At 32.4% G+C, this 20,317-nt stretch overlaps 5 protein-coding genes across 19 annotated transcripts in view; 3 read left to right on the top strand and 2 right to left on the bottom strand.

The window, feature by feature from the left end:
• Positions 1-1,538: 1,538 nt before the first annotated feature.
• On the bottom strand, positions 1,539-3,890 carry LOC111683282 (probable ATP-dependent RNA helicase DDX56). The gene is made up of 4 exons (XM_023445329.2): positions 3,730-3,890; positions 2,927-3,669; positions 2,156-2,551; positions 1,539-2,092 (listed from the first exon to the last, which is right to left on the bottom strand). Exons 1-4 carry the CDS (start codon positions 3,790-3,792, stop codon positions 1,657-1,659), a joined length of 1,638 nt encoding a protein of 545 aa, XP_023301097.1. The 5' UTR covers positions 3,793-3,890; the 3' UTR covers positions 1,539-1,656.
• Positions 3,891-5,355: 1,465 nt separating this feature from the next.
• LOC111683285 (mpv17-like protein) lies at positions 5,356-6,201 on the top strand. The gene has a single exon (XM_023445332.2). It carries the CDS (start codon positions 5,472-5,474, stop codon positions 6,009-6,011), a length of 540 nt encoding a protein of 179 aa, XP_023301100.1. The 5' UTR covers positions 5,356-5,471; the 3' UTR covers positions 6,012-6,201.
• Positions 6,202-6,295: 94 nt separating this feature from the next.
• On the top strand, positions 6,296-7,095 carry LOC111683288 (mpv17-like protein). Its single transcript, XM_023445342.2, has one exon. It carries the CDS (start codon positions 6,305-6,307, stop codon positions 6,839-6,841), a length of 537 nt encoding a protein of 178 aa, XP_023301110.1. The 5' UTR covers positions 6,296-6,304; the 3' UTR covers positions 6,842-7,095.
• Positions 7,096-7,122: 27 nt separating this feature from the next.
• Positions 7,123-9,933, top strand: LOC111683281 (protein misato). Its single transcript, XM_023445328.2, has 4 exons — positions 7,123-7,315; positions 7,381-7,464; positions 7,520-8,159; positions 8,838-9,933. The coding sequence occupies exons 1-4, from the start codon at positions 7,235-7,237 to the stop codon at positions 9,749-9,751; spliced, it is 1,719 nt and encodes a 572-aa protein (XP_023301096.1). The 5' UTR covers positions 7,123-7,234; the 3' UTR covers positions 9,752-9,933.
• An 88-nt stretch (positions 9,934-10,021) lies between these two features.
• The window catches only part of LOC111683286 (inositol hexakisphosphate and diphosphoinositol-pentakisphosphate kinase), a 40,565-nt gene continuing 30,269 nt past the window's right edge, over positions 10,022-20,317 (bottom strand). For 6 of the 15 annotated variants that reach the window (XM_046947336.1, XM_046947328.1, XM_046947329.1 and 3 more), the window contains 4 exons: positions 18,518-20,185; positions 14,835-15,242; positions 11,140-11,516; positions 10,022-11,069 (listed from right to left, as the gene is read on the bottom strand). In XM_046947336.1, coding sequence (XP_046803292.1) covers positions 10,101-11,069; positions 11,140-11,516; positions 14,835-15,242; positions 18,518-20,185 — 3,422 coding nt within the window. In that variant the 3' untranslated portion in view covers positions 10,022-10,100. The remainder of the gene's footprint in view (positions 11,070-11,139; positions 11,517-14,834; positions 15,243-18,517; positions 20,186-20,317) is intronic. The other 9 variants (XM_046947341.1, XM_046947332.1, XM_046947338.1 and 6 more) reach the window with 6 other exon arrangements.

Here is a 20,317-nt window from a genome sequence, read left to right as displayed (position 1 = left end):
CGTTAAAGAAAAATTTTAAATATCTAGCTACTGGAGAGCAAAATATACTTAATTGTTTACTATATATCATTAAATTTAAAATAAGTTTTCTATAGATTTGTTTCAGATTTTTAATGAATACATCTTTATTACATTTTCTTTCAAATTTATTGATAAAAATTGTATTTCATTTTTTTCCATTTTGTGTATAACAATTGAAAAGTTGAAGATTGTGGTCGCAAGTATTTATTCAACTAAGTAGTATTTATCGAATATTAGAAAAAAACTCTGTTTTTTTAACTTTTATCCAAGGTTTTTATAAACATTGGCATAAAATACATAAGTTTAAAGTAAATTTAAATTTTCACAAAATTATTCCATTTACTTTAAACTTTAGTTTTTTTCTTAAACTTAAACCCTATTTCTACTCCATTTTTTTGTATTTGCTTGGTTTATCTATTTATTTTTTTAATCACATATCTTTTGGATTAAAAACCTATCGTACAAAAAATTAAAATGAAAACATCGTTAATAATTTATCTTTTTAAAAATAAAAATTAAAAAAAAAACTAAACATTATATGTATATGTGTGTATATACATATATAAATAACTATGTATTTAAGTGATATATATCAATAAAAAAAATTATATTTATGAAATAAATTAAAAATTGTGAAAAAGTTAAAAAAGTGGTGACACAAGAAAATATTCCATCAATTGATGGGGGTAAAATGAAATAAAAAGAAAATATAATACAAATATTACACAAGGTAATGAAAAACTTGGAACAGTTAATATAATCCTCGATACGCTAATACGAGGCTTAGTATATAATTTACAAATTTTTTAGGCAGTACCCAAAAGCATCCATACAAAATTATTTAGAAAAACAAGTAAGCAGTTATATTCGGGCGAGGCCGACCATAAAATACCCTACACCTTTATACGAATAAAATGTGATTTGGTTTTCAAAATAAATCATTTAAGTTGAATTGTACCTAGCCTCAGATATACTTAAGCCATTTACTGTTTAATAAAACAGCAAATTTAAGTAAAATTTTGATGAGGCCTTGGGCCTAGGATCAAATGAGGCCCTATAATTATAAAGTTCATGAGGGTCATCGAGGGTAGTATAGAACTTGGTTGTGCAGCGAGATACGAGTATACTGAACATAATTATGAGCTTAAAAGCCCTATTGAGCGTGTTCAGTTGTATGGGGCCTACGTGAAATAATGGACCGATGTTAACTATTTTCAATAGGCATCGTCTACGGTACCATAAAATATCATGTACCAAATTTAATTGAATTGCGAGCAGTGGTTTAATTACAATATTTACAAGCCCTATTCGGGGGTACTGTTGTTTGAGGCCATTATATCCCTAGGGATATTATGTACCAAATTTACATGGAAGGACGAACAGACGGAAAACAGACTCAGGAAATGATTCTGAGCCGATTGGTATACTTAAAGGTGGTTAAAGGACCAATATTATTATGCGTTACAAACCTCCCCACTAAAGTGGTGTAGGGTATAACAATAACATAACAAAATATGTATAAATCCACATTTATTTTCATATACATAATAAAAAGAAAACTTAACCGATTAAAACTACAAACAAGCTACTTAAAATGTACATAGTAATTATAAAATTCCTCTTAACACTAGAATTTTACTTCTTCTTATGACGTTTTCCACCTCTGCCTCCGGACTTTTTACCAAAATCTACTTCACTAACCAATAAAGGATTACTAGCTTGATTTTCATAGGCGGCCTTAGCTGAGGATTGGAAATAACGTGGCGTCTTATTTGAACTTGATGAAGTCGTTGTAGTGGCTATACGTTTTAAGGCTTTGGGTACAATATACTCAGGAACTTGTGATAAATGTGGTTGTACTTTGACCGTCTTCAATGGTTTGTCATGACGTAAAACTTGCAAATCACGAGTATTTTCATTAAAGAAACCCTTAAGTTTTTCACTATTGAAAATTTCGATTTTGATTTCTTTTACACGAGCCTCATGGACAGCAATACGAGTGACAGCACGCCAGGCATCACGGGCGCGATAGCGGAAGGGTTCAACTTCTTCCATTTTGAATTGATAGTTTCTAAAAAAGAAGTAACGATTAAGAAAAGTTACAAAGATAATGCAAATCCACTCAGAAACCTACTTGATAACTTGTTCATCACTCATATAACCCTCCTTAAGACGTTCTTCTACAGCATCATTGATTTTAGCATCCTTGATACTAACAAAAGATAATACGGTACCCTTGTTATTACCTCTTGCTGTACGACCCGCACGATGTATATACGAACTAACACTTTGTGGAAAATCGAAATTTATAACATTCGATACACAATGAAAATCTATGCCTCTAGAGGCACCCGATTCACGATCTGACTTATTGCGACCAGGATTTTCCAACATATGCTCATCGGAAGCAATAATGAAATCATAAATGCCCTGATTAAATTGATTTATAGTATGGATGCGAATTTTTGCCGGTAATTCAGAGTTTAAGACACAGGATTTAATGCTGAACTGTTCGAGGAACAATTTCAATCTGTAGGGGAAAGAAAAATATTGTTTCAATTAAAAATTGTATTTTTTGGTTAATCTTCTGATTGAGTATAAAAGTGTACAATCAGAGAGAAGATTAGAAATGTAAATCATTTGGAGGCCAACTGTTAGACAGATGCCTCTTCTTTGTATATCGATAACTAGTTCTTCATCATTTTTTTCTTAAAAAAGAAAATTTATCAAAAATGTTCTATATGGAAAAAATATTGAACATTTTCTATATTAAGAGAACATTAATAAAAAATTTTCTAAAAATAGAAAAATTTTAACGAAAATTTGCTAAAAAATTAAAATTTTTAGAAAATTTTCGAATTCAAGTTCAGAATTTCGACTAAAACTGTTCTAAATATGTACTTACTTATAACAACGATCCACGGTATTGACAAAAATCACATTTTTACCACGTATCAAGCGCAACTTCAACAATGCATACAAAATAGCCGGTTTATCATTCTCTTCGGCTAAAATACGCTGATGCGATAGCTGACTCTCTGGTACCAATTCAGGTTCTTCCAATTTCAATATAACCGGATTATTTAGAATAACACTCTTCATATTCATCACATCATCGGTAATGGTGGCCGACACCAAAACAGCCTGATAAATGGCAGGCAAATATTCGACTAATTTCTTGAAATCCTTTTCAAAACCAAAAGAAAATACCAAATCTGCTTCATCGACTACCAAAGTTTCTAAACGTTTTAGATCCATGGCACCAGATTGTAAATGTGATAAGACCTTAGCGGGGGTAGTGATAATAACATCAGGTCTTTCGGACAACAAATGCCTTTGAGCCACCACATCACTAGAGGAAAGATCTACTATACGCAATACTTTACCACATTTTTCACTCATTTGTTCCATGGCATTGCGTGTTTGTTGGCAAAGTTCTTTACTAGGTGCCAAAACCAAAGCACTGGTACACTGTTCGTCGGCATTCATTTTGGAATTGAGAATTTTTTGTATTAAAGGCAAAGCAAAGGCTGCTGTTTTGCCGGAACCCGTTCTAGCCTTTACAATGACATCTTTACCTTCTAGTAGCAAAGGTATAGCAGCTTCTTGTATTAAAGTGGGTTCTGTCCAGCCTAATTTTGAAATGGCCTTTTGAGAAAAAAAATTTAATTATATTGCACACTTTTGTTTTATTTATTTCATTATTACCTTAAGTATACGATCATCTAATTCCATTTCATGGAATTGTTTAATTTGTCGTTTAGTGGCCATCGTATATTTTAAAATATTTCTCTAGTTTTTTACTATTTTGCTCAAAAATTCTTAAATTCCAAATGCACGTTTTGCTGCAATGATGCCAACTGTTAATGCTCGAAGTGCGTTGTTGGATTTATAGAAAATCGCTTGGAAATGCAGTGCATGATATTTACTATTCTGTTAAATTTGTTTTATTGTTTTTTCAAAAATTAGATAATGTGAAGATAAATTTAATTGGAAGTTTATTTATTCCAATTATTATTTATTTAAACAAATTATTAAAATAACAATATTTGTTGGTTGTTTTTAAAAACGCTAAATTTGCAAGTGTGTTGGTGGATGCTTCTTATTTATCATACTGCGTACTGAGAAATGATAACACGTGCTAAAACAAACTAAGTGCTGCCAACTCTCAGGGTAAATAATTGTTCTTATGTACAAAAATTAAATTAAAAAAAAAATATATATTTTTTATTTAGTTTAAAAATCAATTGCAATAAAATTTGAAAAGGATATTAATAGGTTTTTATTTAAGTGAGCAACACACATTGTTAAGCTGTTATTCAAGCTTTTCAGGATATAGTAATTTTATAAAAAAGTGAAAATAAATTTGCTTTTTTTCAATTTGTTGTTTATTTATCATAACATATTAAATAAATATTCGAAATTTTCAAATAACTTTATTCTACCATCAATTTTTTCAAATTATCATGTGATTTTTGCAATATTTCATCTTCATGTAAAATACCCGATAAATAGGAATACCATAAAACAGCTATACAATTAGCAAAACCAATTTGTAAAGACGGTTGTATGCAAAGACTACCAAAGAACTGAACAGCAGGCCACAACATGTAATGACGTTTAATAATTAAGGGAAATTTTACACTTATACTTTTTTCAATTTCTTCTATGGACTCATTTTCCAAAACTCCTTTTACCGTTATAATGCCCAAATTTATGCAAGGCGCTAAATAAATTTGATCACAAAGGAATTGTTTTAGAATGCGGCCGCTATAACTGTTATGGACACTGACAACAGAACCCACGATATTTTTCCAATATGTTAAAATTGGACCCATAAAACACAGTCCAATTGTAGCAAATTTAGCTGAACGCCTCCAGTTTATTTGTTTCATTTCTTTGTTAGTGTTATTGTAATTTTGCATTATAACATCTCCGGCTCCCATAAACAAGGCAAGACGACAACTGCTAGCTACATAATGAAAAATCGTACGTATTGTTAATTTAAGTGGACCCGAAGAACAAACACTCATAATTTTGCAATGTTTTTTGTTTTTGTTGTTTTTCTTTTATTTTCAAGACATACAAAAAATTTCAAGTTCAAATTACTTTTTTTAATAATTTAACAAATGTTTTTTATATACTAAAATGATACACATAAAATAAATACACATCCTTCTTTTTTTGAAATTTTGACAACTAAATATTGTGATCTGTGGCATTGCTGACTTTTTGATTTATATTTTAAATTTAAATAAAATATAACGTTCATTTCAATCTTTAAAAGTAATTTCCAGTCTGGCAACATCACAACATAGCGAATTCATTTTGCAAAACTTGGCAGCACATACAGTATTTATACTAAATTTCATTTCACAACAAATCCCTTATTAGTTTTATTTTTGTAAATATTCCTACAAAAGAAAAACAATTCCTCTCTTGCCATCGATATGTTTTCCAGAGCAGCCTCCCGCATAACACCCTATTTGGCGGAAGGTTCCCGTGCAGCCGGTATAATGGCTACCGGTGATGTTTTAGCACAAACTTTAGTGGAAAAAAAGGATTTCAAAGACATCGATTACGTGCGCACCATTAAATATGGTTCCTTGGGATTGTTATTTGTGGGGCCTGTGCTAAAATACTGGTATGCTTTGTTGGATCGTAGCATAACCACCCAACAGAATCGTTTACAACGTACGGTCAAGAAAATGTTAGTAGATCAGGCTGTAATGGCTCCTGCTTTAAATTTATCCATAACTGCATTGGTGGGCCTGATAAATGAGGAGAGCGGTGATACTATTAAGGAACGTATACGAGTGCAGTATCCTGATATTATGAAAAATAATTATATGTTGTGGCCGGCAGTGCAAATGATAAACTTCAGCATTGTGCCCTTAAAATATCAAGTGGTATTTGTGCAACTGGTGGCGGTAGTATGGAATTGTTTTGTTTCTCAGTTGTTAAATGATAAAAATGCAGTAAAACAGTGATTTTCTTTAGATTAAGAAAAAAAGTTTATAAAATATATATAAACTTATTAATGGTAAAACAATTTAAGGGTAATTATTGAACAGCTGGCTTTTGTTTACCTTTCGTACCTATCTTTCGCAACAATTTCTAGTTTTTTAATAGTTTATACATCTAGCATTGTAAATACATATTTATGTAATAAAATTCTATATTTTTACTAAACTAACACGCGTGTAATACGTTTATATCTAAATTTACTCTAAATTTCATTATTTGAGTAAGATATCCATGTGTCTCTCAGATTCCTTTTATAATGTTTGCTAAATGTGCAAAACGTCTAACAACCTATTTTCCGGAATGTTGTCGAGCTGCTGGCATAATGGCTGCCGGAGATGTTGTAGCCCAAACTGTGGTGGAGAAAAAGAAAGTGAATAACCTTGATTATGTACGTACCTTAAAATACAGTTCCTTGGGTTTCATTTTTGTCGGACCAATACTAAAATACTGGTTTGGTCTGTTGGATCGGAGCATAACAAAACAAAATCGTTTATTACGAAGTACAAAGAAAATGTTTATAGATCAAGCTATTATGGCGCCAGCTTTAAATTTAGCCATTACCGGACTAGTGGGAGTAATAAATGAGGAAAGCAGTGATACCATAAAGGAACGTATAAAAGTACAATATCCTGCTATTATGAAGGAAAACTATATATTTTGGCCAGCTATACAAATGATTAATTTCAGTATTGTGCCTTTAAAATATCAAGTAGTATTTGTACAACTTATAGCGGTGTTATGGAATTGTTTTGTTTCGCAAATGTTAAATGAGGAAATTGCAGTTAAACAGTGATTTTTTTTCCAAAAAATAAACAAAACAAAAAACGTGCAATACCGACAAAACATAAACAGCTGACTTTTGTTTACATTTTGTATTAGGCGAAATCATGTTAAAATAATTTTACTTTTAACAAATTGCATTTTAAAATTGTATTAAATTAATATTAATGTCCTGTTTCTGTTAAACAGTAATTATTTAAAACTATAATTAAGTAATACAGTTATAATTTAAATAAAAAACTAAGGCGAATTTGCCTTGTGACACAACAGCTGTGTTTGTTTTCATTTTGCTAGCTAAAACTTGGCAGTACTTTTTATTAACATCGCATTTTAAAAATTATAAATTTCGTTTTGTTGTGTAGCCCGTAAAAAAATAATTTTCTTTTAACAAAATTTCCTTAAAATAATGTCCAATATACGTGAAATATTAACTTTACAATTTGGTAATTATGCCAATTATATAGGAGCTCACTGGTGGAATATACAAGTAAGTAAATTATTGCAATTTTTAAGAAATATAAACAGATGTTCTTTACAAACTTTTCGAAAAAGGAATCGGGATTTAGTTATGACCAATCTGGGGAACCAGGAGAAATATGTCATGATGTATTGTACAGACAAGGAGTAAATCATAATGTAAGTTTGATTTACATTCCATAAAATATGTCTAAAAAAATGTTAACTTTAATAGAAACAAACCACCTACACTCCACGTTTGCTGTTGGTGGATTTGGAAGGTTCCCTCAAACATTTACCACGTGAGGGAGAACTTTATGGCAACAGTTTAAAAAGAGGTGGTATCGATGATCTTGCTAATGCTGAAAATGTGGCCGAGCATGAAGCGGTCAAGAAACTTAAAGAAGATTTATTTTGGCAACCCAGTGAACTGGAAGTGGTAGCCCAACCAGAAACTTCTAAACATGAGTTTCAAGCTGATCTCGATAAGCCAGAAGTAAGCATAGAAGAAAAAGAATATAATTTAGCAGAAAATGTTGATACTTGGGCTGATTTTCTCTATGCACGTTATCATCCTCGTACTGTGAATATTGTCAAACAATATCGTCATGACAGCGAAAAACAAACTTTGGACACATTTTCACGCGGCTGTGAACTCTGGCAAACAGAAGAGTTTGAGGATGAATTTTGTGATCGCATACGTCAGTATGTGGAGGAATGTGATTTCTTGCAAGGTTTCCAAACATTATTTGATTCTTTTAATGGTTTTTCTGGTTTGGCTACCAAATGTTTGGAGTATTTAAATGATGAATATGGTAAGGCGAATATGGCGGTGCCAGTTTATTCGCCCAAGAATGCTTTGTATGAAAATGCAGGTGAGTTTTTAGGTGATAAATTAAATTAATAATGGTAGACGTTTTAACAAGAATTGATGTTTGAGGAAATATCAAAAGTAGTTTTTCTTTAAAGAAATATGATTGACGAGTATTTAAAATAGAATGAAACAAGGCATCAGTCTCGAATTCAAATCTGAAAATGAAATATTTTTAAAAAATAGTGATTTTGTAGAATATTTTTAAAAAATAGAAAACTTATTAAAAATATTTGCACAAAATGATAAAATATTGAGAATTTTTTAAAAGAAAGATAATTTATCGATAATTTAGTTTGAACTATTTTAAAAATCTAAAATCTAGAAAATTTACAAAATTAATTTTTTAAAATTTCTTTATTATTTATTATTTTTCAAAATTTGTCCCAAAAATATCGATATTATGGAGAATTTGGAAACTAGATTGTTTTTATTTTCAATTTAGTGAAAGGTTTTATTGAAAAGTTTAATATTTTTCTAATAAGCATTTTGATTTTGAATACGTATGTGTATGAATAGGGAATCAGATCTATGCTATAGATGGAACTTTATGTTAGATGGAATATTATCAATGATTGGTTAAACGATGTGTGTTTAATAGAATAAAGTTAATTTTTCCACTCTTCGTTTCATTCTAATGTTGTTTCTTTCAATTTTTCTCCACAAATCTACATTAACCAAGATGAACCCATGTCCGATTCAATACGTGTTGTCAATAGTCTTTTAACCGTCAACCAACTTATCGAACAGTCCTCTCTGTTTATACCACTCAGTACACAAGATCGTGTATGGCGTCAACTGGGTTCATCTCGCGAATTTCCATCATTACAATATCAACACGATAATCTCTATCAAACATCCGCTATATTGGCCTCTTATTTGGATACTATTTCATTACGTTATCGCCTTAGGAATGCTCCTCCTACAAACACCCTCTCCGGCTTTTGTGGTGATCTGACTAATTATGGTCGTAAATTAGCTGCAGCAGCCTTTTCTTTACCTTTCAATATGGAATACAAAATGGATCTTATTGATTGTTTGGATAAATTCGAAGGTTCACTTTTTACACAATTAACACCGAATTGTAAGATAGGCACCAATTACATTATACAATCTCTATGCGTAAGAGGAATACCGGCAGATCGTTTAAAACGACCACGAGAACAAGCATCACAAGAACAAATGCGCATGGCCGCCTATCGTTGTGATTCCGTGTCACAAATGTTTCAATTATATCTACAGTGTTCTAATCACAATAGTATGGCTCATGTTACTTCACTACAGGCACCTATGCCTACACGTATACCCTATCCATGTGAAATGTTTGATGATAACTTAACTACCTCAGGTTTTGTGAATCCTTATGAAAAACGTTCAAAGGAGGCGAAAGTTAATACGGTACCTTGTGTAGCGGCCATACAATCGTCTAGTGAATTGGCTGACACTTTAGAGACTTTACATCGTGAGGCGAAAAGAATAAAAATTGCTAAATTACATCGTTTTAAGGCTAGCGGCTTGGAAGAGGATGACTATAGTGAAGCTTTGGAAAATATACTACAGTTTAAGGATAACTATGAAGATAATTTTGAATTATAGTCTATAAAGAGATTATGACGAATGAGTACGAGTATTTAGTGCTGGCTGTATGGATATTTTAAGATATTTTGAAATATACTTAAAGTGAGTTATAATAAAATTTAATTTATTAATGATGTAATAAAAACATTTGCTTACAAATGATATTTGTATTAATAAACGTTTTCAGATTTCTTTTAAATGTCTGCAAAGTACAAAACACGTTTTCTTTTTTAATTTTACACGCAAAAATATATATTTTCTCTTTTTTATTTTTCTAATTGTTTTGTTTGTTTAGTTTTTCAAGAAAATTTCGCACTTTCTATTTTTGAACTAAATTTTAAAATACATACTTAATTATATAATTTAATTAATTTTCACTTAAATCCTCTAAATCTTCATCCAATACTTTGGTTGTGGTAAAACGTTTATTAGAACGAGCCGATGGTGAAGTGGCAGCACTGCCAGTATCACTGCTTGAAGAATTTTGTGCAGCCATAGAGTGGGCTGGCACTAATAGGAATTCATTAAACAGAAAATCAGAATCCATAGAATGTGTCTTGCCATGAAAACTGCGTGTTATACGTTTAGGCGGTTCTATAAATTTTTCCTTAACTATTAATGCGCCCGGCCGTGGACTAGTTGGACCACTTGTAGTATCGATTTCCTCGGGCGGCATTGTTGAGCATGACTGGGTAACTGGACGAAATACGGAAATTACTTTATGCTGTGGCGAACTACAAGTCGAAGAAGTATTAGAGGCAGCCACTCCCGATGACTTAAGATTTATACAGGATTGTGTTAAATTGACATCAATAAAATCCTCTACATTATTGGGTACTCTCTTTAAGGTATTACTTTCAAAGGGAAAATTTGAATTCGAAGTTGATTGTGTTAGATTTTCGAATTTCCTTAGGCGAGCATCTTGTTTAAGCTGCAAACTGCTAGGTTGTGGTATATTTATAGAGGCATGTAAAGCTGAGTACTCTTTCTGTCTCTCCAGTTCACCACTTTCGAAAAGACTAATTTGTTTTTGAATTCTCGGCGATATGGTGGCTTCGGAGGCCTTACGTATGCTAACCGTAGGAGTTTCAGCATTAAGTAAACCGGCACTTAAAGGAGCATCACGACAATAACATTGTTGCTTACGTTCATTGGCTGCCAAACGTTTATTTCTCATTATATTGAAAAGTTCGTTGGATTTTTGTGTATCATCTGGTGGTTGACCCTGATTGCTATGAGCTTCACAGCAATAGCAAAATTCTAAATGAGGTTCATCACGTGGCAAAGAGGGTGTAGTGGCAGCTGAGGGTGTGGCATCATCATCATCCTCAAAGCCCTAAATAAACGAAAAAATCTCAATCTTACAACATGTTTTAAATCCTTACTTAATAATAAAAAACACTTACATCCACTGACAATGTTAGCGATCCTTTATTGGCCGCAATACTTAAATCCATATTAAAACTAACTGGCGTTAAACAGGCACTTTTAGCATCAAAACTACCACCCACTGCTCCGCCACAACTTAATTCGGTTTCGGCCGTTTCTAAACAATCCATATTGATGGGTGTATAAACACTAACCAAATTAAGATCATCATCTAAACGTGGAAAGAATTTGGCCAATCTTTGTGCAGCCGTTGAAGGCATATTATAACCTTCAGTACTGGTTAAACTGATGGACATATCACAACTAGGTGTCTCTTGTGAACATGTATCCGAAATAGCCGGTGATGAGGGTTCTGTAATACTGCTAGCTACACTCGATTGTTTGCTCCATAATACTTAAGGGAATTATTGTGTTTTTTGTTTTTACAAGAGAGATTATACAAATTTACAAAAGTTGCTATTAAAGTTTTTGTTCCTTACAGGGAGTTTTTTTTAATAGTTTACCATTTACTGTTTATGATTATTTTAAGATATTTTTTTTACATTTAAGGCATTTCAGAATATATATTTATGATTATGGAATGAGAGATTGGCTGATGTGAATGTGAAAATAAACGAGCAACAGTGACAAAATTATATTTTGTTTTCAGTTTGCATAATTAAAACAATAACATGCTATAATTTAATATTAAATTAAATTAAAAGTAGAATACTTTAAATTTAATCTGAACTTAATATGATCCGATTCCTTTTAATTATCTTACGTTATAGTTAAGATTTTAAGAGATTTTGTATATTCGAATTAAAATACTACTTCTGTTCACCTTAAGTTATAGTTTAGTTCTTGATACATTTTAGTTCTGCTCTTGCTCAGCTCTAGTTCAACATCATTCTAAAACGTAAATTGATCGAACACCATAGTCGTATGGGTAACATAAATACATATAATTTTTATTACTTATCCGTCACAGGGCATGAACTTTACTAAATTACAATTTTAATAAAGTTTATGTCTCAGTTCTTGTTTACTTCTAGTTCACATTGAAATTCAGTTATAGTTTAGTTGTAGTTCAGTTCTAGTTCATTTCTATTTCAGTTCTATTTCAGTTTCTAGTTCAGTTCTAGTACAAGTTCAGTTCTAGTTCAGTTTTACTTTGTTTTCGTTTAATTCTGGTTCAGTTCTAGTTCAGTTTTAGTTCAGTTTTAGTTCAGTTCAGTTCTAGTTCAGCTCTAGTTCAGTTCTAGTTCAGTTCTAGTTCTGCTCTAGTTCTGTTTTAGTTCAGTTCTAGTTCAGTTCTAGTTCAGTTCTAGTTCAGTTCTAGTTCAGTTCTTGTTCAGTTCTAGTTCAGTTCTAGTTCAGTTCTAGTTCAGTTCTAGTTCAGTTCTAGTTCAGTTCTAGTTCAGTTCTAGTTCAGTTCTAGTTCAGTTCTAGTTCAGTTCTAGTTCAGTTCTAGTTCAGTTCTAGTTCAGTTCTAGTTCAGTTCTAGTTCAGTTCTAGTTCAGTTCTAGTTCAGTTCTAGTTCAGTTCTAGTTCAGTTCTAGTTCAGTTCTAGTTCAGTTCTAGTTCAGTTCTAGTTCAAGTTCAGTTCTAGTTCAAGTTCAGTTCTAGTTCAGTTCTACTTTGTTTTCGTTTAATTCTGGTTCAGTTTTAGTTCACTTCTAGGTTAGTTCTAGTTCTGCTCTAGTTCTGTTCTAGTTCAGTTCTAGTTCAGTTCTAGTTCAGTTCTAGTTCAGTTCTAGTTCAGTTCTAGTTCAGTTCTAGTTCAGTTCTAGTTCTAGTTCAGTTCTAGTTCAGTTCTAGTTCAGTTCTAGTTCAGTTCTAGTTCAGTTCTAGTTCAGTTCTAGTTCAGTTCTAGTTCAGTTCTAGTTCAGTTCTAGTTCAGTTCTAGTTCAGTTCTAGTTCAGTTCTAGTTCAGTTCTAGTTCAGTTCTAGTTCAGTTCTAGTTCAGTTCTAGTTCAGTTCTAGTTCAGTTCTAGTTCAGTTCTAGTTCAGTTCTAGTTCAGTTCTAGTTCAGTTCTAGTTCAGTTCTAGTTCTAGTTCAGTTCTAGTTCAGTTCTAGTTCTAGTTCAGTTCTAGTTCAGTTCAGTTATAGTTCAGTTCTAGTTCAGTTCTAGTTCAGTTCTAGTTCAGTTCTAGTTCAGTTCTAGTTCAGTTCTAGTTCAGTTATAGTTTTAGTTCAGTTCTAGTTCAGTTCTAGTTCAGTTCTAGTTCAGTTCTAGTTCAGTTCTAGTTCAGTTCAGTTCTAGTTCAGTTCTAGTTCTAGTTCAGTTCTAGTTCAGTTCAGTTCTAGTTCAGTTCAGTTCTAGTTCAGTTCTAGTTCAGTTCTAGTTCAGTTCTAGTTCAGTTCTAGTTCAGTTCTAGTTCAGTTCTAGTTCAGTTCTAGTTCAGTTCTAGTTCAGTTCTAGTTCAGTTCTAGTTCAGTTCTAGTTCAGTTCTAGTTCAGTTCTAGTTCAGTTCTAGTTCAGTTCTAGTTCAGTTCTAGTTCAGTTCTAGTTCAGTTCTAGTTCAGTTCTAGTTCAGTTCTAGTTCAGTTCTAGTTCAGTTCTAGTTCAGTTCTAGTTCAGTTCTAGTTCAGTTCTAGTTCAGTTCTAGTTCAGTTCTAGTTCAGTTCTAGTTCAGTTCTAGTTCAGTTCTAGTTCAGTTCTAGTTCAGTTCTAGTTCAGTTCTAGTTCAGTTCTAGTTCAGTTCTAGTTCAGTTCTAGTTCAGTTCTAGTTCAGTTCTAGTTCAGTTCTAGTTCAGTTCTAGTTCAGTTCTAGTTCAGTTCTAGTTCAGTTTAGTTCAGTTCTAGTTCAGTTCTAGTTCAGTTCTAGTTCAGTTCTAGTTCAGTTCTAGTTCAGTTCTAGTTCAGTTCTAGTTCAGTTCTAGTTCAGTTCTAGTTCAGTTCTAGTTCAGTTCTAGTTCAGTTCTAGTTCAGTTCTAGTTCAGTTCTAGTTCAGTTCTAGTTCAGTTCTAGTTTAGTTCTACTTTGTTTACGTTTAATTCTGGTTCAGTTCTAGTTTATTTCTAGTTCAATTCTAGTTTAGTTCTAGTCCAACAATATTTTAAAACGTAGTTTGGATCAACAACTATACACGTATGAGTAATGCAAATATAAGTGTTATCACTTATCCGTCCATTTGTATTTTAGTTCAGTACATAAACTAATAAATATTCTAGTCTCCATAGCGAGTACTATTTAAACATTTACATTTTCCATGATTGCAGCATAAAATGCAATTTAAGAGAAAAAAGGCTAAATTTTTGCATCAAAGTTGATAAAAATTGCAAACCCCTAAACTCCTGAGAAATCTTCTAATTTCTATAAAATATTACCACAAGAATATGTAATAATAATAATTGTGCAAATTATATAAAAAAATCAACTAATGTGCAAAATAAGTAAATTAATTCAAAGAAAAAAATATGCAAAATTATATTAAATACATCAGTGATTTTATTTGTTTTAAAATATTGTCTTTTAATAAAGGCATACAATAATAAATGTAAATTTTAATTAAATTAAATCAAATTATAAATAAATCAAATAATTTTGTTTTACAATACACCAATTATAAAAGAAATAAATTATAATAATGCATTTTGTATAATAAATTGTTTTGCGGCCAAAAATACTCAATGATTTAAATTAATATCCATTTAATATTTATATATAATAATTTTGTAAGTAAATATGCAGTAAACATTTACAAATCTTAATTGTAAATCACTTACAAAGTGGTCCGGCATTATCGTTTACAGATTTTGTCATTGAATTTCCCTCAACAGCTGGTGTTAGGGGTGTTGAGGCTGCTCCTGGTATAGCAGGACGCAATTGATGACCACACATGCTACATCTATCGGGATTCTTTTCATTTACCACACTATTATCATTGCAATGGCACACATGATTTGTGGGTGTACTAGCCAATGGTTCTTCCTCGAGAGTTGTTGTTGTCATCATAGACAAGGGTGTTGAGGGATTTTTGGGCGGTGTACATGTGGGCGTTTTAAAAAGCGGAGCCGAAGTCATTTTCTCTAGAAAATGATCTAGCTGTTTGAGCGATAAAGCATTGTGTAGCGTTTCCAGGGGGCGTATAGGCGGTACACCACCAAAACCATCCAGAACTGTTAACGAGAAGACTTTTCAAATGAATAGTGGTTTTAAAAGTGATAATTATGGATTAAATGGGTGGGAATGAAATCTAATTACATATACACATATTTTAAGTGCAGACTAAATTTAAAAAAGCTCTATAAAATGTGGCACGTGGTATTTAAATTAACATATCTTAATATAGTTTCTTAGTTAATAACAATCTGTAACTGATAATTAATTTTCAAAAAAATACCAAATATTTTCCAAAATTTTCTTTATTTTTGAAAAATATGCTAAAATTAATGTTAAACATTTTTACGCTAATATCTTGTAAGCCTGACTAATTCATGGTCACTCTTTAGTCCACCCGTTGCCCTGTTGTATACCGGCATGAGTTTGCTTACTGTGTCTTAGAATCCCGATGACAAGGATCTTGATCCACAATAGTGCATATGATCATATCTTGGTACAAGATCCTTTTTTTAACTATTTCACAAAACCGTTTAGACTAGGGACACAATAGACCTAAGAGAATTCGAGAGTACTCCATTAATTGCGAGCAATCCATGCAACTTAAGATAATTTCGAAATATAGAATAAATGGCCGTTAGCAGTAAGTTTGGCAGCAGTGTTAAAAAGCTTTATAGCTGATGCGCGATATTGCTGAAAACGATCGATGATTAAAGGCAGCTTATATTTAGCCATTAGTTAAACATTACCAAAGTTAAAAAACTGTTGAAAAAAGTTGGACAAACCCGTGAGAGAACTTTTTTTCTATTGATGTGTTTTTGGTTGCATTTTTAAAAAATACTTTTAAAAATGTTAAACAAATTTAAAGACCTTTTAAATTACAAGAGAAGCATTTTAGTGATTTAGGTATAATTGACTTCATGTTTCATCTTCATTTGTTTAGTGGTTTGGATATAATTGATAAAAATTTGAGGCAATGTCACGATGTATCTGCTAAGGAACACTATCTAAAGGTCCTTACTTTGATCTATCTATATTTTAGACAAACAGTTAAGTGGTTTGGGTATTATTGACTTAAATATAGTTCCGTGATAAAACAGAAAATATCATAGGAATACTTCTTAGTATGAACTTTTGTCTCTTTAGGTGTAAAAGTTTTTGAGTTCTGGATTATCAATTTACATTGTCCTTTGTAGAACAAAACAAAGAAAATTCCTAGAGTTTAATATCTATTGAAATTTCTATTTAAATATCGATAAATCTGAAGCAATATCACGATGTATCGGCTAAAAATTTCATGTTTCGGTGAGGAACACTATCTGAAACTCATTACTTCGATCTATCTATATTTAAGACGATCAGTTACGTAGTTTGAAAGTTATTGACTTAAATATAGTTCGATGATGAAAAAGAAAAACTTTCGAAATAGTAAGAACTCATTTTTGATGCGAAAAATCGATAAAAGTAGAATTTATAAATCACTCTAATACAAGGTTGGCCAGAGGACGATTTGAGCGTTACGATCGATAGTTTTCATTTAAACTTTCTCTATATTTATACTATATTTAGACAATCAGTTAGGTGGTTTGGGAGTTATTGACTTAAATATTGTTCCATAATGAAAGAGAAAAACTTTCTAAATAATAAGAACTTTTTTTGATACGAAAAAACAGTAGAAATTATAATTCACTATAATACAAGGTTGGTCAGAGAACGATTTGAGCGTTTCGATCGATAGTTTTCATTTCAGATTGAAATATGTGATAATAGTTCTATATCCATTACCACATCATCCTCTGCAAGATGCTACGATGACAGTATCAAAAGTTGCATCACACTCGCAAAAAATTCTATTAAAGAGAGCAGATTTTGAATTGATCGCTTAAGCTTACTTTAAACATTTTTGAAATTGATTCTATAAACCTAGTTCAATTGTATAACAACATTATATTTGACCCTGTCCCTTTATTATACCCTTCACCTTCGTGAGATATATAAGTCCGATTGTAATTTCCACAATTTTATTTTCCGACTCCATAAAGTATATATATTCTGAATCCTTATAGATAGCTGAGTCTGTCTGTTGAAATCAGTTTTCTGAAGACCCCAGATATCTTCGGGATCCATATCTTTAATGATTCTGCCAGACATGCTAAAATCTCGCTTTGATAAATAAACTACAGCAACAACACTGCGTATTGCATAATAGATGTATGTAGTTCGTATGTGTGCATGTATTTGGATTCATTGTGCTGTGTATTTAGCTTCGTATATTTGGATGTCTGTTGAATTCAATGCGTTGTGTATTTGTTATGGTTTTTTGTTGTTGTTGTTACAGCTAAAACTATACAATAATCTGGTTTGGGAATTCTACATCAATGTCGAAGCCTGATAATTGGGCTACTTCAACTGGATGCGTCCATAAATCCATTGGACAGAGTAAAGTAGGGTTGGCTGAGCAGTTGAATATGTGGTCGGTATCATGAGGACCCTGACCACATGCAGGACAATTGTTTGGGGACGCACGGTCTATACGTGACCAGTAGGCATTGAGCCTACGATCTTAGTTGTGCCAGAACTACTCTGCTATGGGATGTAGGCGACCTCTTAGTACGACATTCATGCGGTATCCTGCGACCGCGAAATGAATGTCGTTCAAAGCTGCCGAATACGAGAACTGATCCACTGGTTCCTGCACATATCTGCATATGTTTTCCTCGTATTTACGAAGATCCTTCCTGACATGCCTCGGGGGAGTATGAAATTGTGTGATCCCAGGAGGAACTGTTTAGTCAACATGGAGGAACTGTTTAGTCAACATGACATTGTGTTCCTTGACTGGGAGGACCTTCGTTTCCTCGTACAGGTGATGTTCGGAGGTAATTTGTAGGCAGCCCGTTACAGTCCTTAGGGCGGCATCTGGCAGGTTTTTTTTGTGGATTCTGTTGGTATATTTGAATGTAGTTTTGTTTCATTGCGTTGTGTATTTTGTTTTTTCTTTGTGTATTTCGATTTGCATGTTTGGATGTCCATTGGTTTCATTGTGTTATGTATGTTGTTTTTGTGTGTTCCGTTTTGTATTTTGTGTATTTTGTTTTTTTGTATGTTTTATTTCGTTTCTTGTTCGTTGTTGTTTCTTTTGTTTTGCTTTTGATATAACAATGATAAAGTCGGAAAAATTAAATAAATATAAATTTTATAAAATTAATATTTTAGTTTAATACACTCTGGTGAAGGGTATATAAGATTCGGCACAGCCGAATATAACACTTTTACTTGATTTTAAACTAAAATTTATATAAAAAAAAAGAAAAAAAAAAACAAAGAAATATATTCATTATAAACTTACCGGATGATGATACTGGTATCATATCTCTCAAATTTGGAGCTGAGGAACTTCCAGTTATAACCGCTGTACTAAATAGACTATTGGAGCTAGTGGTCATCTTTTTACTAAAACCACCGAATCCCAACATTTTCATATAAGACATCTGGCCGGCAATACTGTGTCTTTGACGTCTAGACGATACCGATGACGACGATGATGTCGAAGTGACCGTATTATCTGTAGTGGTATCAGCAATAGTAGGTTTGATAATGGAGGAAGTGTTAAAAGGTTTATCGATGGAATCAATAGGGGTGTGTGAACGAGATGAACGAGAAATGTGAGAAGGAGTTTTAAGGGGATGATGTTGTTGGTGGATAGAAGAGGCAACGCCAGATGTAGAAGTGATATTTGTATTAAATTCATCATAATCATCATTGTTTTTATTAAAAGACAAATCATTGAAATTTGTTGAGGACGTGGGAGAGTTATTAAAAGTAACAACAACATTTGGTATATGAGTGGATGTTGTTGGTGGTGTGTATTGGTGTAGGTGAACATTGTTATTGTTGTTATTATTAGAATGATGATGTAGATGCATATGAGGATGTTGATAAGAATGATCATGATGCAGATGATAATGATGAAGAGGAAAAGGATTTGGATTGTGATAAGGATGATGATAGGCATTAAAATGTTGTTGAGGAGGATGTGAAGATGAGGGTATAGAATTGGTGTCGACAACAGTAATGGTAGGGTTCGTGATAGTGTCAGTGTTGAGGATGGAAGGAGAAAAGGTTGTATTAGTTGCAGCATTTTCAGCAATTGGAGCAAATTGTTTAAAACTATATAAAGCAGGAAATTTAAAAGGATTCGCCAAATCTACTATAACCGGTGCCGATTGGGCTGAAGATAAACATTGTTTATGGGAATTGAAATCGTTACTATTGGCAGCATGCTTGTTACGTGACAACCTAGAGCCTGGCGGACAGTTATCTATAATGGGGGGTTCATCTAAAGCCTGACATAATTGTAGTGTAGAAGCAGTGGGAGAATTAGAAGCAGAGGAAGGTTTAAGGGTATTAGATTTTTTACGAAAATTCATATGAAATTCTCCACTCATTAGAGCTGCCGGAGCAGAGGAGGCTAATTGATATTCCTCTTCAAAAGAATTCCGGGGTGAAGCAATCGCTATAGGTGGACTAGATACTTTTGAGGCATAAGGTACAATATCCGAAATATCTGCTTCACTTTTCGAATGAGCATGTGGATAGGCAACATCCTCATTAACACTAGGCAAATGAAAGGAACAATTACAAGATAACGGATGTTCATTGGTGGCTAAGGGTGAAATTTTCCTACAGTCCCTTAGTTTTTGTACGAAATCCGGTTCATCGCCACTTTCCATGCGACGCATAGTCAATAATTGAGCATGACGTTTTTGCAAACGTTCACCGGGTGAGCTGGATTTTTGATGTGCTAAACAAATATCTTGACTTTCGGGTGTGCCTGGATTTATAGAAAAATCAATTTCAGATAAAGGCAGTTCATTGGTGGATGAATCAATTTTGAAAAATGTTAAATTATCAGTTATTCGTATTTGAAAAGCCGAACGATTGAGATTAGTTACACGTGAGGTTAGAATCTCTTGAAAATCTTTGTCTTGTCGTGGAACATTCGACTCAACCTCTTCTATTTAAAATTTTGATTAGTTTTAATAATTAGTTGAAGAATGGAGAGTTTTGTTATTTTTGAATTTTTTTGTTTGTTTGTTTGAAAGCCATAACAAAAGCATAACGCAGACCATTATTAAGAGGTTTTGAA

This window comes from Lucilia cuprina, chromosome 3, assembly GCF_022045245.1.
Source record: "Lucilia cuprina isolate Lc7/37 chromosome 3, ASM2204524v1, whole genome shotgun sequence".
Lineage (NCBI taxonomy): Eukaryota > Metazoa > Arthropoda > Insecta > Diptera > Calliphoridae > Lucilia > Lucilia cuprina.
Note: the sequence above shows the minus strand (reverse complement) of the source record. Positions and strands in the feature narration are given on the sequence as shown.

Bases quoted from the DNA above. Each gene is read 5' to 3' on its own strand.
- LOC111683282 (XM_023445329.2), bottom strand. From the start codon at position 3,792: ATGGCCACTAAACGACAAATTAAACAATTCCATGAAATGGAATTAGAT. The intron at 2,552-2,926 runs GTAAGTACATAT...TTTCCCCTACAG, and splicing joins ACCGTGGATCGTTGTTATAA to ATTGAAATTGTTCCTCGAAC. The intron at 2,093-2,155 runs GTAGGTTTCTGA...CTTCTTTTTTAG, and splicing joins AGTGATGAACAAGTTATCAA to AAACTATCAATTCAAAATGG.
- LOC111683288 (XM_023445342.2), top strand. From the start codon at position 6,305: ATGTTTGCTAAATGTGCAAAACGTCTAACAACCTATTTTCCGGAATGT.
- LOC111683285 (XM_023445332.2), top strand. From the start codon at position 5,472: ATGTTTTCCAGAGCAGCCTCCCGCATAACACCCTATTTGGCGGAAGGT.
- LOC111683281 (XM_023445328.2), top strand. From the start codon at position 7,235: ATGTCCAATATACGTGAAATATTAACTTTACAATTTGGTAATTATGCC. The intron at 7,465-7,519 runs GTAAGTTTGATT...TAACTTTAATAG, and splicing joins GACAAGGAGTAAATCATAAT to AAACAAACCACCTACACTCC. The intron at 8,160-8,837 runs GTGAGTTTTTAG...ACATTAACCAAG, and splicing joins TGCTTTGTATGAAAATGCAG to ATGAACCCATGTCCGATTCA.